Source organism: Lolium rigidum, chromosome 6 (genome assembly GCF_022539505.1).
Source record: "Lolium rigidum isolate FL_2022 chromosome 6, APGP_CSIRO_Lrig_0.1, whole genome shotgun sequence".
NCBI classification, from domain to species: Eukaryota; Viridiplantae; Streptophyta; class Magnoliopsida; order Poales; family Poaceae; genus Lolium; species Lolium rigidum.
The window spans coordinates 97,371,798-97,388,818 of record NC_061513.1 but is presented as its reverse complement, the minus strand read 5'-3'; the positions used below and the strand labels follow the sequence as shown (position 1 = coordinate 97,388,818).

At 43.5% G+C, this 17,021-nt stretch overlaps 2 protein-coding genes across 2 annotated transcripts; one reads left to right on the top strand and one right to left on the bottom strand.

Annotated features, from left to right (window-relative positions):
* The first annotated feature begins 9,452 nt into the window (after window positions 1–9,452).
* LOC124663003 (uncharacterized protein At4g15545-like) lies at window positions 9,453–11,659 on the top strand. The gene is made up of 10 exons (XM_047200770.1): window positions 9,453–9,770; window positions 9,865–9,933; window positions 10,063–10,116; window positions 10,237–10,291; window positions 10,403–10,474; window positions 10,571–10,730; window positions 10,842–10,942; window positions 11,044–11,089; window positions 11,197–11,275; window positions 11,364–11,659. Exons 1-10 carry the CDS (start codon window positions 9,453–9,455, stop codon window positions 11,454–11,456), a joined length of 1,047 nt encoding a protein of 348 aa, XP_047056726.1. The 3' UTR covers window positions 11,457–11,659.
* A 229-nt stretch (window positions 11,660–11,888) lies between these two features.
* On the bottom strand, window positions 11,889–16,596 carry LOC124667064 (TLC domain-containing protein 4-like). Its single transcript, XM_047204394.1, has 9 exons — window positions 16,510–16,596; window positions 14,937–15,100; window positions 13,902–13,990; window positions 13,687–13,822; window positions 13,515–13,589; window positions 13,240–13,361; window positions 13,070–13,145; window positions 12,462–12,521; window positions 11,889–12,368 (listed from the first exon to the last, which is right to left on the bottom strand). The coding sequence occupies exons 2-9, from the start codon at window positions 15,072–15,074 to the stop codon at window positions 12,240–12,242; spliced, it is 825 nt and encodes a 274-aa protein (XP_047060350.1). The 5' UTR covers window positions 15,075–15,100; window positions 16,510–16,596; the 3' UTR covers window positions 11,889–12,239.
* Window positions 16,597–17,021: the final 425 nt, after the last annotated feature.

Here is a 17,021-nt window from a genome sequence, read left to right as displayed (position 1 = left end):
GGTCCCGGAATAGAATATTGTTCAATCAGAAATTCAAAACCTGTATGTTTATCCGGTGTTCTCTTCTGTACTTCTCATATCTCACACATATACTGATATACAGAAACCATGTACTCCTTGTGTTCTTGATATCGACATGCTTGAGTTTTGTTTCCTCCGGGGAAATCGATTGGAGTTCGAGGCTAGCCCTTCAGGAAAGGCCAAAGCCCCCTTCAGAAAAGGCTAAAACCTTAACGCCAAAAAATCGCCGTTGCCGGGGATCGAACCCGGGTCACCCGCGTGACAGGCGGGAATACTTACCACTACTAGATTTAGATGTGCGCCTTGGCGCACGACCCCGTAGAATTCGCAAAAAATTATAGTTCGTATGATTGTTTTATAAAATGATGGAAAAGAATTGTGAACTGGTTTGTTCTAAATGTATAGACTCTCACTGACCCAAGGAAAAAAAATAAAATTTCAGCAAGCATGTCATCTACACGAAATAAAAATTCACCAGGGTCACTTCCCTTAGACCATGCAACAGGCATTTTTTTATATACTGTAAAGAGTATGTTCAGATTTTTCCTAGAAACAACATGCCACTCTATAAAAAGAAAGCCCTATTGCAGCAATCAGATAATATGCCAGTGACATTGCTAATATGGAGTTTCCAAAGAAGCACCATTGCACGGTCAAAGAGCCTAACAGAGTGAGTTCCGGTGTTCATAGTGGCAAGCAAACTTAGATTCTGTTTGCAATCACCTGCCTAGTGTAACATGGTTTTTTGTCTAGGATTGCTTCCTCATCATCTTCCGACGCTCATCTCGAGTACCCAGCAAAGGTCACCTTCTCCCCCGCGATTGCATATTTTGGAGGCTCAACCAGCTCAACCAGAATTTTAACCTGCATGAAAAAACAACCCATGTACAATTCAGAACTCAATAGCATCATGCGACATGCATCTTTCTCCAAGAAAATATGAACCATGCAGGTGAGTGTAGAAATGATAACTAATTCAGAAGGCCAGTAAAATCGATGGCCAGTTCCACGTTCATGGTATGCCTCTGCCCAGGATTTAGGGACAATCCAGAAGTACCTATCCATGTTCTAACATGTGAACATGACATCAGTTTCTGAAAATAACAAAGAAATAAACATCTACATTAGTATATATTCCTACAACTTCACCAATTGATATATCAGGAACAAAATACCATTATTATCAAACATCATATGATCTGGTGCACACTTCACACGCTCACTGAACATTCAAATCATGCAAGATCACAAGAACCACACACAAACACATACTTCACTGTTAGATAAACTAATCGGAATGATGCATCATACCTTCAGAAGCCAGCCAGAGGATTTCTCATAGAATCATCCATCTTACACCACTCAATATGATCCGCCTCGTGGCTGCCAACAGCAACCAAAACTATCAGAAATGCCGACTCAAGTATTAATGGAAATAAAAAACGAAATGGAGAGGAGATTTACCAGACGTTCTTTTCTTGCTCACTGCAACGGAAATCCGACTAAGAAATTTGAGGAAAACATAGCAACTTTAAAGATAGTGGCCATCCACCTCTCCCTTGACCTGGAGACGAAGTACAAATTCCTTGCCATTGTCCCCGGCATCATCAATCCTCTAAAGCAGAAACGGCACAACAGGAAACCCACTGACCTCCATGCCATCCCTAATGACCATACGCCCTGTTGGAGACCTACATGAAGTGACGCCTATTGCATGAAGCATTGACATTTCAGATTTTAACAACAAACTGCATCTACAGAACTTGGGAAATTTAGTGTGGAGTAAGAAGTTTCGGATAATTCATCAAAACACCGAATTGTAACATATGTTCCAATAGTTTAGAATGGAAATAAAGCATAACAATCGATGACTTGTAACAAAAAATCAAAATACAGTAGTCATATTACCTGACATCCAACCATTTGTCCAGGAAACAAAATAGAACACTTATAGCTCGTATGAATATTGAATCTTCCTCCATACTCAACCTTAGAAAAGGACACACAATTTTGCAAGAAGTAGCGGACACACAACTGTCCTAAAAAAGGCAACCAGTTTCAGTCACTTGAACAAATAACTTAAAGCTAAATAAATTATGTAGCAAGTGAAGACATGTCCGGTTTGATCCTACGGTAAAGTTAAGTAAATTATGAAAATAGCAACATAGTTGGTTACTTAGAGAAAAAAATTCCGCAGGCGTTCTAGGTGTAGTTGCCCTTCCAGTATGATCATAACTGTTCGCTGACATCCCGCAAGGCCGCAAAATATCAAAACGTCCAGGAAAACACCAACACATGTAGGAAGCCAGGCATAGCTACTGAAACCAATACATTATATAGATATGTCGATTATTTTTCTAGCAACTTCACTGTGAACCACGCATTCATTTACCCATCGTGTTTCTTGGGTGGACAACTAAACCTCTTCAGCAGTAGTAGTAGCATCATCCTAAGTTTTATATGATTTAGTCCCCGCAAAAAAAAAAGTTTTATATGATTTAGATGTGTGCCTGGGCGCAATGATCTCGTGCCGATATTTATTATGCATAACGATAATAAAAACTAATTGACAACTTGCAAGATAAATAGTGTACTGTTTTATTTTTGTTGCAAGGACCAAATCACACTTTATCCCCTAAAAAAGGAGCAAATAACTGCGTCAAATAGTATAATTGTGCTATTTAGCACACAATGCTCGGAACCAAGGGATTCTAATGAAAAAGGTCATTCAAAAAATCACAATAGAACAATAAGAGTAAAAAGACCAAAAACAAAAAAAGGGATCATATTAGGTGCAGATATTATTTGGGATGTGCGGAGCGCGGGCCCAACTTTGGCACTGGTAATATGATACGTACAGTAAACATTTAGTGCATGGCTAATTTATCTCCAGTTCAGGACTGTAGTTAAAATGCAACGTATATCCAACCTCCATTCAGTGAATATTTAAAAAACTCATCGTGAACTGTTGGATGATTAACAGATGGTGCTGAATGGAGGTGGGATCTGAAACCAGTAACTTGACCCTACTTTTTCAGATAACCCCCTTCACTCAATAGTCAACTGAATTCCTTTGTGTTATCTCCTCGGGCGATTCAGACGCTGCGACTTCTCGGACGAGACGCGGCCATCACGATGTTGCCTCACAGGACGAAGACTCGAAGGCCATGGATGTGTTACCCCACGCAATGGAACAATATTCTTATCATGAAAGCGACATGCTTTCTGTTGTTTGCATATGCAACAGTATTTACACAACATGGTCTAGGAAAAACTATCTATATAACATTTATGTCTCTTAGATTTTGTTTCGAATAAATTAAAAGTGGGTAGTAAAATTAGTAGCACAGCTGAGTCATTTAAAAAGCATTCATGGTGTGTATCTCGGAACCTACCAACAAAACCAACATATAATGGAGAGAGTGGCCCCAAACTTTGTGCATGAAACCACCAGCTCTGATCCAGAGTTCTTTCACCCGCAATATAAACCAAACGCACTCAAGAAATAAGAATGGAAATATGTGTTGCAGTTAACTATTATAGAATGTATACATTGTTTATGAAAGGAATATACCAAACAGGCAAATGGTAGAACAATGTAACTATTATGCTGTATTCTAAAAACAATACCATTTGCCATGTGGAAACAATAAGGATTAATTAAAAGGGGTCACGTGTACTTCTGTTTATGAGAAAGAATTCAAACAACTTTGCAAGCAACAAAAAAGTAATGCAGAGACCAAAATGTACGGTTATTGTATTATATTTCATAAAATGAGAAACGGCTCAAGAATGATGTACCTTTGATGCCTGAATCTCTGTTTTGTTGATCTTGATCAAGTTCAATACGGTCGAAGCATGCACATGAAGAACAGATCAGACTTCTGAAAAGGCACGCTCTGTCCATGCTTGCGAGTGGTAGGAGTGGTGAGACAAAATCATAAAATTCAAATTAAGGCGCAACAAAATTATAGGATAACTGATCTAAATAGAGTGCCCCCTACACAGGACATCCAATGCTGGATTTCTTACCTAGATTTCTTCCTTGACATCCCTGATAGCTTCCGTAAATAATTCTTCAAGATGCAAACAAAAACAGTTGCTTCAGTGTGGTGGTACCTGAATCCTTGCTGCAGAAGGACCGTTTAAAATGCTGTCATTGAAGCGAAACTACTGAATTTCAAAATGGTTTCAGGAGAGTACAGTCGATGCTTCGTACCTTTACTGCTATCAATACAAACGAGTTTAGAAGTTCAGATCACTGATGCCGCATGAAACACCAACTATTACCCTGTGTGACATTGTATATGGTGCAAAAAATGGAATCCATTTTACCTGTATGAACTGTGTCATCTGACAACCACAACATCCATGGTCTTGACAGATAAATTGTTGGTTCTTTTACATTGGAGTCTCAAGAAAATATTAATAATATTATTGTGCTAAGAAGAACGCCAATTGTTGTCTAGTATCAAAGGCACTACCTTTCAGGCCTATGAGCTTGTTCAACAACTCTGGCGCTACGGTTGAGTTGTCTCTGCCTTGATCTCATGGCTAAAAGCCTAAACCCATTCTGAAACAACACTGGACCAAAATAAGTATATATATCAGTTTTTGTTATGCTGACCTATTGCATGAAAGCTTGCATTTATATACGTAAATAAAGATTCAGGTCTGATTCTAGCAGAAGGTAAAAATGCAAAACTAAGCTGATGTGGTATTGGAAGGCACACAAATATATAGCAAGATGAGTAGTACATGAGATCTATAGCTCTGTTTTCTGGTACAGGTAGTTTATATTTGGGAAGTGGTGTATGGATAGGTATGGTTCCTTAGACTGACAGAACTTTGGTCCGTGTGTTCCTATAACAGACTGTGACCAACCCTTTGGTTTCATTTTAAATGAAATCGGGGGGCTTTAGCCCGAAAAATAGGACCATCAAAGGTCTGCAGAAGTATAACATCCCCATGTAGGTAAAACTATACAATGTTCAGTGAGCAAGTAGAAAAACTTACTTAAGAAAATAGTACTGGTAAAACTTGAAAAATAGGATATGTGGTAAGTACAGTTTTGCAAGAAAAAATGTAATATAAACACACAGGACAATCGTTGTTGTGAGACCAAAATGTAATAGAAATCCATATTCCATTTATTTCCTCCATCTCAAAAAAAGCTGCTCAACTTTTTCTAGATACGTATGTATCTATAACTAAAATATGTCTATATACGTGTGTATCTAGACAAAGTTGAGCAGCTTTTTTAGGAACGGAGGGAGTACATTTTTTGATACTATTTATATAATCACGCGTGGAATATGGAAACGTTTAATGGCATCAGCTCGAGGTCACAGCAAATGCACGATCAAAAGTTTCCGATATCATTGTGTGCAGCTTGATAAGATTTGTTAAACTCAATGTAAGGCAAGACATATCTTGTTAGCGTTTATAAATGCAGGAATGTGAATCAATCTGGTCACTAAAAGAACATGTATCTTAATTTCCATTTGGCACAAAAATCATCCAAGATCTAAACTCCAAATATTTTTAGAGATGCATCGGAAGTAATTTGCAAGAAAAATATCCAATCCCAAAGCCTAAACACATGCACCAGAACCACGATACATATTGATATTATTTCCACCTGATCCATTTATCCATGATCATATTCGCTTTCTTGCATCATATGAAAGATTCAAAATAGGAAGCATATATGCCAACTAATGATCAGGAATGCATCTAGGGAGAAAGAAAGACTCAGTTGAGAATGAACCGTTTTAGACACATAAATTCAGTAGTTTTGTTTTGGAAGTGAAATCACCTTCTAGGTTAATAGAACTATTCAAAGTTCTTTCCTTTACCTATAATGATTGGATCAAGCTCAACATTGAAGAGAATATCTTACCTTACAGTGAAGCGTTCAAATCCAAAATTTCTGGGATGCAGACATCTTGTTATCCCTGCAAGGTATTTGCAAAAATAACAGTTAATACATAACTATGATAATGCATATTTAGTTCTCCGACTTCCTTTCCATCTCCACCTTTGATAAGCATAGTATCTGCTGGTTTTCATTATGTTGGCAAAGTTAATCTAATTCATCATCAATAGTGCTAAAAAAGCCAGTTGAACCAAAAATATTCGAGCAATGGGACCGTATGCAAGATACAGTGAGTGTGCACCACAATATTATTGATAAGCAGAAGATTAACATGATTTCCTACACGGTTTGGATGCAATGCAAATAAAGGCTCAAGAAAATAGAACCAATAGCTGCCTATAAGTGCTTATATGCAAAAAAAAAATAGTACAAACTTGTACAACTACAATGCATATGAGTAGAGTGGAGAGCTGTACACCTAGTAATTTCTACAACACATGATGTAGGCTCAATTCTACATAATAGCCCTAGAAAGGAGACAATTTAGAAATCCATATTCCATTTATCCCGACAATTTGTTACGTATATCAATTCTTGTCAGTATCACACGTGAGAATACAAGGGTAGCAAATTAAACATTTACACGAATAACACAAGCACCACTGGGTAAAAAATGCACCAGGATTAACATGCCATTAAATAGGACAGGTAACAAATTCAAATGATATCTTAATTAACTAATTAACAGTGGTCGTAGAGAACGCTAATTATCAAGCTGGGGTTCCAAACTAATCTAACTCACCATGAGAATCGAAGATAGTTTTCTTGCTAACATGCTATATTCCAATTCTTCGGGCGCAACAACACACTCATTGTGAGACTGGTGCAGTCCCATGGGCTGGTGTTACAAACATAGCTTATGGACACACATTAATCTGGGCCACCATCAATATGTAGGATGCATTTGCTAGACGAAATGAATAGTCAACAAATTTTAATCCTGACCCCTGCACAACTACAGTGAGGCAAGGCCTTCAGGGTATCAAACCAATAACAGAAGCATGAAAGATTAAACGCTAGTGATGCCAAGACATGCAGAGATAGCTAGAACAGAGCATACTCACCAAGAACAGCCAAACCGGCGCGACAATCCCAGCAAGGAGACAAACATGCAAAGACAGAACACAGAGGCAACATAAACACGACATGGGGCAAGGCGAAAGGCAAAGAAATCATGGAACATGCATCGACAAGGAAAGGACCCTGGCAAATAAAAAGACCATAAAACAGTTCTCATCCCTTGTATTTGATTGTTCTGTGTAACTGAAACAAACAACTCTGGCTTTTATGACATCACATGGATAACAAAGAAAATACAACAGACATGTCTAATCTCCATACTAAGCAATGGTATTCAGCAAATTACGTAATATCCAAAACTCCACACATTTTAGGGCTTCTTAATAAACACTACTGTTGGCACGTCCTGTGATGCGGAATCGAAGATAAAATACCTTCATCACTGATAACAACAGTATATGTGCTTCTTATAGGATATACTAATTTTCCGGGCACAGAAAAACAATAACTATCAAGATGGGGTTCCAAGGACCACCATGACTATTTAGGGTAGTTTCTTTCTAACATGACATATATCAAATCACTGGTCAAGAAACACCAAACACCAATCTGGGGTTCCAAGCTAATCGCCAGAAACCCAAAAAAACCGAGGCAAGCTAATGTACACAACCACACAGGGTATGTTTTGATAAAAATAGTTGAAAGTGCTAGCACCAAAGAACAGTACCGGCATACAACTGATCTGTAGAGCTGCCTTTCTGTCAAGTTGCCACGAGAGGCAGCTGCAAGCCTATGGTACGACGCCAAAATAGAGAGCTGCACGAATACCTCATTTCACTAATTGCTGGTTAAATTAAGTAAACATATTTTTCCATTTAAAAATTAACCAATGTTTGACATGCCCAGACTTGTAAAATGGTTGGCTTGCAGCATCTATACACATCTGTCCGTGAAATCTTAAGGCTACTATTACTATCACGAGCCACCATACTTCTGCAGCATGGAAGGCAAAATGCGGAAAGAGCTAATCGACTATATACTAATTCATATAGGCGTGGACAAGAATGCAGAGATAGCCGAAACAAGGGACTCGCCAAGAACGGAGTCAGACAACAGATCGACCAGAGCAGCCGCAGCCAACCGATGCAGAAATCCTGGGAAGAAGACAACCTGCAAAGACGAAATGCAGAGCCAAGTTAAATCAGCCAAACGCAGGACCCATCAGATAAGAAGAAAAGCCTAAAACAGCCAAAATAAAAAACGACCAAGAAATAGAGGAGGCAGCGGCTGACCTTGCCCTGCTCGCAGTTGTCAAGGACGAGAACGACCTTGGCAGCCTCAAGCAAGAGGATAATGGAGAGGGGCTCGGTCGGGGACTCCACGCCGAGCAGATCGGGCGAGTAGGGAGGGGCGCGGTGGAGGCCCTGCTGCCTTCTTCTGCTCCGGCCAAGGGGGAAAGGAGGGGTGGAGGATAGAGGAGGCAGCGGCTGACCTTGCCCTGCTCGCAGTTGTCAAGGACGAGAACGACCTTGGCAGCCTCAAGCAAGAGGATAATGGAGAGGGGCTCGGTCGGGGACTCCACGCCGAGCAGATCGGGCGAGTAGGGAGGGGCGCGGTGGAGGCCCTGCTGCCTTCTTCTGCTCCGGCCAAGGGGGAAAGGAGGGGTGGAGGAGAGGGAGCCTGGCCGGCTGCCGCGCGAGCTCCCGCATGCCCTCCCACACGCCATCAGCGGCACTATTCCTGCACGCCTCCATCGGCTGCACTGCTCCTTGCCAGCCCTTGTGGAGGTCGCCCGCGCTGCTCTGGCGGGCCGACCCGCGTCGTCCCTACGGAGACCGGCCGCGCCGCTCCTTGCCAGCGCCGTCGGGCCCTTCCGGAGGTTGGCCGCGCCGCCTATCGCCCGCTTCGGCGATTCCAGAGAGGAACGCGGTAGGCCGGCGACAGAGAGACGAGGAACCTCAAATGGGAGAAAGGAGGGCGAGCGGGACAGCACCGGCGGCGCCATGGGGGCTGGAGCGGGAGAGAGAAGGGGATGCGGGAGGAGAGACGAACGGAGGCGGCGGCTGTGGGGATTGGTGGAGGGCTAGCGAGATCGGGCCGAGCGGGGCTTTTCCTGACCCATGGATAAAAGGTGGGTCTGCGGGAGGGCCTCGGCCGCCTCGGACGGAACGACGGCCGAGATCGCGCCACGTCTGCTCGATCGGACGGCCGAAAATCCAAAACGCTGTGAGAGCTCCATGGGGGTGCAGCAATCATACCGTGGGATACTACAACGACTTTGTTGTTTGAATTGCAATCTTTATCGTAGATTAGGAATAAACTACGTAAAGAGATCAACCTCACCGCGGCTCCTCGCGCTCCCTCTCACCTCGGCACCCGCACCAGCACCACATTCCTTTCTTCTCTTCTTCCCGCTCCCCAATAACCTGCTGCCCCCGCTTCGGATCGATCCCACCACGCCATTCCCCACCCGATGACGCAGACTCCAGCCACCCATCCCGCCACCGCCACCACCACGCCGGCGCCTCCTCCCACCGAGGCCGCCGGGCTGTCCGACGCCATAGCGGCCGCGCTGCCTTCGGACCCGTACGAGCAGCTGGAGGTGGCCCGCAAGATCACCGCCGTGGCCGTGGCCGCACGCGCCTCCCGCCTGGAGCACGAGGCCGCGCGCCTCCGCCAGAAGCTGGCCGACAAGGACCGCCTCGCCGCCGAGCTCGCCGAGAGGGCCGACGCGCTCGACCGGGCCCTCCGCGACGCCGACGCCCGTCTCTGCGCCGTCCTCGACGACAACGTACGTGAGCCTCCATCAGCTTGCTTCGGCATTAGCCGTGTTTCGTAACTTTTTTGTTGTTGATATTCTTGTGGGTTAAATTGATTTCTCGAAGGCTAAGCTGGTGAAGGAGAGGGACTCGCTCGCCCAGACGTCCAAGAAGCTGGCCAGGGACCTCGCCAAGGTGACGGCCGGCCGCCACTCCCATTTGTGATCACATTCTCTGCATTTTACTACTATAAGCTGTGATATGTGCTGTCGTACCTACGCTGAGACTAATGGTGATCTTTTTGGGGCGGTTTCCGCTTTGCAGCTGGAGACATTCAAGAGGCACCTAATGCAGTCGCTGGGGGACGAGAATTCTTCAGTAAGTTCCTTATTTCGTTTCTGCCAAGCATGGCCGCTTAATTTTGCCGTCAATGAAAATGGGTGAACGTACATTGCTATTGGGATTTGGGAGTCATGCTTTGTGCCCTTCTCTGCGCAGAGTCAAGAAACAGTAGACATCAGAACCTGCGATGCCAAAGGAAATTCTTGGAGAGGTATGATAGTACTATAATGCATGGTCACTACTCACTGCTCGGCCGAATCGAATGTAGTGTAGCGCCCTGTTTCGCTTGTGCTGAATCTTCTCTTGCACGCACTTTCCCAAGAGGGATCGGCGAAGAGCGTCTCCACCGCCCGAGCCGACGGATCTTCCGAAGCCGAAAGCGTGAACCAGGAAGGTATGCAGCAGCACACAGCATTCCCATTTCTGTACAATAACTGAATCCTGATTCCTGAGCAGCTCATGCTTACGTATCTGTCCCCCTCTGCTTCAGCGGTAGCAAGGCCATTGGAGCAGAAGCTTACCATCACGCACATGACTCCACGCCTGGCCTCCGACCCTGAACCGAAGCTGAGATCCTCTGCCGCTTCCGCTAGGAGGTACTCCACCGCCGTGTCCCCGAAGCTGACGTCCGGGGCCGTTTCCCCGAGACGGTACTCGACGGCCGTGTCGCCTCGACCCACGTCAGCCGGCGCCGTTTCCCCGAGACGGTACTCGACGGCCGTGTCGCCTCGACCGACGTCAGCCGGCGCCGAGATCGCCAGTTCGCCGCGACTCGAAGGCCATATGGCAATGTCGGCGTGGATACCCTCGAGCAAGATGTCCTCGGCGGCCAATTCGCCCCCTCGTGGACACTCAATCTCAGGTAGTACTACGATATTCACTTTTGTTTGTTCCATGGCCGAATGAAATGCACCTCGTTCAGCTGGAGATCGTTCCCTGTTCAAATCGTTTCTGTTGTTTCAGGGCGCACAACAAGAGTAGATGGCAAGGAGTTCTTTCGTCAAGCAAGGTAGTACGATCGGCCAGCTAGCTCTTGTGTATCCTAGCCTGCAAAACATAAAATTCTTGGTAGAAAAATGTGCATCAGTTGTTGGTTTCTATCTTTTTCATGTGCAGGAGTCGTCTCTCGTACGAACAGTTTGCTGCTTTCCTCGCCAACATCAAGGAGCTCAACGCTCACAGGCAATCCCAAGTGGTAACTTTCAGTTTCCAGCTGGAACCGTTGTTTTGTTTCTTTCGGAGCTTCAGATCTCTAGAATTATATATATGTGGTGGTGATGCAGGAGACCCTCGAGAAAGCGGACCAGATCTTCGGCGCAGAGAACAAGGACCTCTTCGTGTCATTTCAGGGCCTGCTTAGCCGTAGCCTCACGTAGCACACCAGTTGCCGCAATTTTACTACTCTCCAGGCATTGCATTGTTCTCCATCTGCTAGTACAGCTGATCATGAACAGAGAACAAGGCAAGTAATGCAGTGGAGAAAGCTACGGTTATGTGCACTTTGTATGCAGAATAATCACCTGTCCAATTGTCCATGGCAAAAGAAAAGAATAATCATATGTTGACCATACGAAAAACTGGACACGTCAAACATAAACCTTCTGCATTCCTCATAGGTTCAGTTTTTTTCCCCACCTTTCTAGAGTCTGTGGATTTCGCGCTAGAAATAGAAAACAGATTGAAGGGATAAGTGACATAGTATCAAAATTGCAGTCTGTACACAGAAAGCTGCAGAGATTTTACTTGTGATGATAAGAGAATGACCTAGTACCACAATTCAGATTCAGAAGTCATCAACGATACCGGCTTCACATTCCGAGTCGTAAGTAGAAACAGATTTTCAGGTCTCAACCTTTCAAAGGTCACATTGGTGACCAACTACCTCAGTTGTCGAGGCTTAGAAGCATCCAATGCACAAGTAGTAAGGAGCTTCCTAAGCAGTATCCAGATGGGATATGTACAGGATAGAGAATATCCGTGGAAAATCCGGGGCCGTGCTAAAGCGCATTTCTGGATCATGTACACGGGATATTAGTTTGCGCTACGAGTTGCACTATCTAGCTTTACTCCGGAAGTATATGTAGTTGTATGTGACTGTAACGTAGGATGGTGATTTCTGTAGATGGGCCATGAGCTTGCGTCTGCCATTCTTCTCTTCTTCAATCCCTCTTGGCCATTGTCTTCTTAAGGCCTCTCAAGATCTTTGCAAACCACACCGTGTTCATGATAAGTAGTACCGTGGGCACACCAAATACCAGAAGGCAGCTGAAGGTCTTCATCTGCATGACCTGTCAAAATAAACAGATTCAATTTAGTTTCAGGACCATGTGACATTTGCCCCATAGTCATGCATTGACAGTTGACCCAGAAGAATGAAGTACCTGATCATAGTGGAAGTAGATGTGGTAGAACAAGTAGATGAACAGAAGTATCCGTGCCACCTGCATACACAAATGGTTGCCCACCTTAGAAAGAATTTTTGAAACTTCACAAGCAGAAGAAAGACTTGCTGATTAGGGCAACAGACTTATTAAACATGACCACTGATTCAGATTTGTATCATTAATATCTCAACTTGTACGATAAATTTCTCTGAAATCTCTCATTAAAAAGAAGAATCGAATTTATAGAACGGTGTATTGCAGCTCGATAACAAGACAAATTGCTATTACTGTATCCCAGTCCCCAGGCCATTTTAGGAATGTCCAATAGTAGTTACTGTAAATTAAATACCACAAACACAAGATTGAGGTACTATTCCAGTAGCAGCAATTTTGAAAAGAACATGGTAGAATAGAGTGTATGAGGGAATAAGGAATTCCCTAACCTACAGCAAATACACATAACAGGTTTGAATATGGCTATACAATTTGAAATGCTCATTCAATGTATGATTCAGGCACACTGAAGAGTCATCAACTTATGAGCAACTGCATGAGATAACTTGTCACCTACAGCTACTGCGTAGGAAACTAGGAACTTCACTTACCAGCCATGCAACAACCATCCAGACACCATTCACAAGGTAGGCCTTGGATTTTTTTAGTCCAGCGGTATCAAGAAACCTTCATGACATAGTTAACAGGAAAGGTCAGATAGAATGAAAAATATGATAATTACCCTGAAATATTTTGCATTCATTTAATCAAATCAAATTACCAGCGGAGGTTGATTCCAGGTGTGGTTGCTTCAGAGATAAGAACCATGTATGTATACAGCTGGCCTTCCCCGGAATATATAGAATAGACTATTGATATAAGTGACAGGATGTGATGAAGAACCTGATAATGGTCAACCAGTAGTGAATAAAACGTCAAAAATGGAGCAACAAAAGTTGAAAAAAATTTCATTAGTAACAAGTTGGTCAAATATGCAAGCGAGAAAGCAAGGAGATACTTAAAGAGGGAGAGAAATGATCACATATGGTCACTTACATACTCCATTCCACCCAAGGAAGGATAAACCCAAAATATCATAGCAATGTCAGTGATGAAGTACCCAACAGAAACCTGGAGCAAATGACATTAAGCTGATATGAGGGGAAAGGAAGAAAAATGCATGTTAACATAGACACTCGAATGGGAACAAAATAGTAAGATCCTTTACCCCCAGTGTAAAATTAGAGAGGTTTGAATTCCGCGAGGTTATTGGTCCATCCAGATGATCAGAGAATAGGTGGGAGAAGAATACTAGGTACACTGACATGTATGTGATGAATATTGCATGGACAGTGGATATGCCCCTGGAATAGGTAAAACATGTACGGTGAGTAAGATATGTAAATAAACACAGGGTGAACTTTTGCAGACAGATGGCTTCACCTGTTGTTCCACTCAAGCTTTTGGGCTTTTGTAAGAGAAGCATAACTCTTGTAGTAGAATGAGCTGACTAGGTGTGTGATGTCATAGACCTGCAAAGAAAAATTGAAATTGCAGTCAAGAAAATAGCTAGAGTTCTGGTACTGTGGTACACTGAGGTTAATCATAACAAGTTCCATGCAAGAATATCAGGGTTAATATAAATATATACAATAAAGCAAGATAAAATCATATGTGGTCTTATGGTGAGTGCAAAGGTTTTTGAAAAGTCAAACTCTGCAAACAAGGCAAGAACTTATAATTATCATCTTTCATGTCCCTATCTAGTTCAATCGCAGCATAACTAATAACTTGGTACAGACCAGACCACTATAGGCTCAAGAGTCAAGATGACTTTATGCACCATAATAGACAGAAGCACACCTACTATAATACAGATAAAATCAAATACGCAGCAATCTCGATAAAAACATCCACATTGTGATGCAACTTTCCATGGCTGCCAAACATTGTAGATAAGACAGGCTAATTTGAGTTCACTTTTTGTTGGCGAAACCAAAACAAGGCTTTGAAAGTCTTACATTTAGTGTCGAGAATTTAACTGAATAACTGAACTGCCCATACTAAAACAAAAAGGTTACATGCTAAAACAATCTGCTAAATTTATTTCATGACTTAATTTAAAATGCATGTATTAGAACGTGTGTGCATATGAGTTAAACTTTACGTATCCCAACAGATTTAGATACATCCGTGGCTAAGATCGGATTTGATGAGTAGTCATTTACAAATTCATAATCAGGCTAAACAGAGAATTTCCACAATCTAATTCGATATTACAAAAACCTGCTTATGATATCAACCACATACTGCAAAGGGATCTCCCCTAGTCCTCAGTTTTCACACAGAAAAGGGAAACAAAAAAAATGCAATCAAACCAACAGCACTTCGTTTCTTCCATCTAAAGACACAAGCAACACTAAATTCACTGGTTCGATGATCATAAATATCAGAAAAATAAGAGGAGACGAATGATACCATCTTGCAAATCAGGATCCCACCAAGCACAGCAGTGTAGGAAACATATGAATCTGCAAGAAGATATTCCTTAACCAGCGACTCTGCTTTGTACAGGTAGGCCTTAGCCGCCATGACAGAAGTTGTGGACAGATCCATCAATTCATATATCTTGACTCAGCAGCCTGATGAAAGATACAAGACAAATAACAAGGCACATTTTCAGCCACAGGGAAGCCAGAATTATAAAATGACCACACTAAGAAGATTAGCGATAGTTTTTGTGGCGTCCAGTTGACTGTAGAAGAGCATCTAAGGTATGGGTCATTGCTATACAGTACTCAGAATAATCTTCCATGAAGTGCAGCAGCCAACTGCCACTTAAATGCATAATGGGAAGCTATACGAATCCGACCAACTAAAGAGGCTTTCCATGTCTTAAAATGTGGCACTGAAGCGAAATATAAATGACCAATCCCTATCATGCGTCACTGTCACTATTATATAAAACAGAAAGCATAAGCATGCACCAACTGAATCTATAGTTATGTGTACTCTATACTAATAGTTCAACAGTTGTGAATAAAGCAACAACGTACTGCCGAAGATAACGAATGAATCCTATTAAGATAATCAGATGAGATGCTTTTCAACATGAGCCAGCTAGGAACCCAAAGAGTTCGCAGCTGATGACATGCTTGACTGACATTCCTCTGAACACTACAATTCAGGCAACACAGCATGGATCACCAACGGAGCATTCGTCAAAGGCGAAATAACTCATGACACCATGTTGGCACCTCTAACTTCGCACTTGAGAAATTAATTAATCGCCCCTACATGCAACAACCACCCAGAGAAATGGAAGACGTTAAGCAGATAAAAATGGTTAAGAATAAGAAATGCTGCAGCGTTCGTACCGGAGAAAGTATTGCCTGTCGTAAGGTAACCCCGAAAACGCACGAAGGAATCAAGAACATCAATCAAGGAATAAATACAGGGGAGGGGGTCAGAAAAGGTGCGCAGGAGGGGCAACTTTTCTCAAACCGCCAGCGAGGAAAAAAAAAACCACCCGCACATTGCGACCAATGGCACGGAATCGATGCCCGACGGCAATGGCACGGCACGCCGCCGCGCGCTTGGAAGAAAAACATCAGAGCGATCAAAAGGAAACGGCCGCTTGGAAGTTCGACGAGAACCCGTCACGCCGTCGCGCGCGACCAATATACCCGAACGCATCAATCAACCAACCCGAAAATCCAGAGAAACGGCGGCACCAAAGCGTAACCTCCCGTCGCATTGCGTACGGGGACACGATCGGATTCCCCAGAAAACTCCATCGGAATCACCAAACCCGCCCACGAAACAACAGAGGGCGTACGCCGCCACGGCCCCAACCCTCGCCACCTCCATACCCCGAACATGGTGGCGGCCCGAAGCAGGAACCGAGGCGAGAGCGACCCGCATGCACCTCGGAACAACGCCTCGTTCCACGATTGTTGGGGCGAAACAGGACCAATCGACGGCGAAATCAATAGGCGGCGCGCCGCCGGGAGCGGGAGGCGGAGGAGGGAAGGAGAAGGCATTTGGTTACCTCGCGGGGATGCGGCTACGGCAGGGATGGAGAGGGAGGGAGGGAGGGCGAGGTCTCGTCGTCGGTGCAAAGCAATCGGGATTGGATGGAGGCTGGCTATATTTTGCCTCCTCCCGCACGAGTTCGCGTCTCGCCTCGCCTCGCCTGTTGCACAAGGCACAGGGGAGGAAAATGACGGGGGACGGGAGAGAGAGAGAAGACCAGATGGGATTATAATGCCCGATTTATGAATTTTGGAATAAGGTATGACCTGGTCTTGGCATGGAAGGGGAGAAAGGCGATTTCGAAATGAACCGAGGGTGCAGGGAAGGGGAAGGTATCAAATGTTGAACAATCAGATGGTCTTTTTATTCCTCCAAAAAAAATGGTCGATGGTCGTTTTTTATTAATCAGTATGGTATGTTAAATTAGAGCATGTACAGTGATATAGAATATACGTCTTTTCTTAAGCCTCCACGTTATCAAGAGAAGACATAAGATATACTCATTTCATTTCAAAAAAATATTCTCTA

What these genes read in the sequence shown, in the direction of transcription:
- LOC124667064 (XM_047204394.1), bottom strand. Translation starts at nt 15,074, where the DNA reads ATGGATCTGTCCACAACTTCTGTCATGGCGGCTAAGGCCTACCTGTAC. An exon ending in GGATCCTGATTTGCAAGATG is followed by an intron (nt 13,991 to 14,936) that starts GTATCATTCGTC and finishes TTTTCTTTGCAG; the next exon opens with GTCTATGACATCACACACCT. An exon ending in TCTCTAATTTTACACTGGGG is followed by an intron (nt 13,590 to 13,686) that starts GTAAAGGATCTT and finishes CATTTGCTCCAG; the next exon opens with GTTTCTGTTGGGTACTTCAT.
- LOC124663003 (XM_047200770.1), top strand. Translation starts at nt 9,453, where the DNA reads ATGACGCAGACTCCAGCCACCCATCCCGCCACCGCCACCACCACGCCG. An exon ending in CGAAAGCGTGAACCAGGAAG is followed by an intron (nt 10,475 to 10,570) that starts GTATGCAGCAGC and finishes CCTCTGCTTCAG; the next exon opens with CGGTAGCAAGGCCATTGGAG. An exon ending in TCGTGGACACTCAATCTCAG is followed by an intron (nt 10,943 to 11,043) that starts GTAGTACTACGA and finishes CTGTTGTTTCAG; the next exon opens with GGCGCACAACAAGAGTAGAT.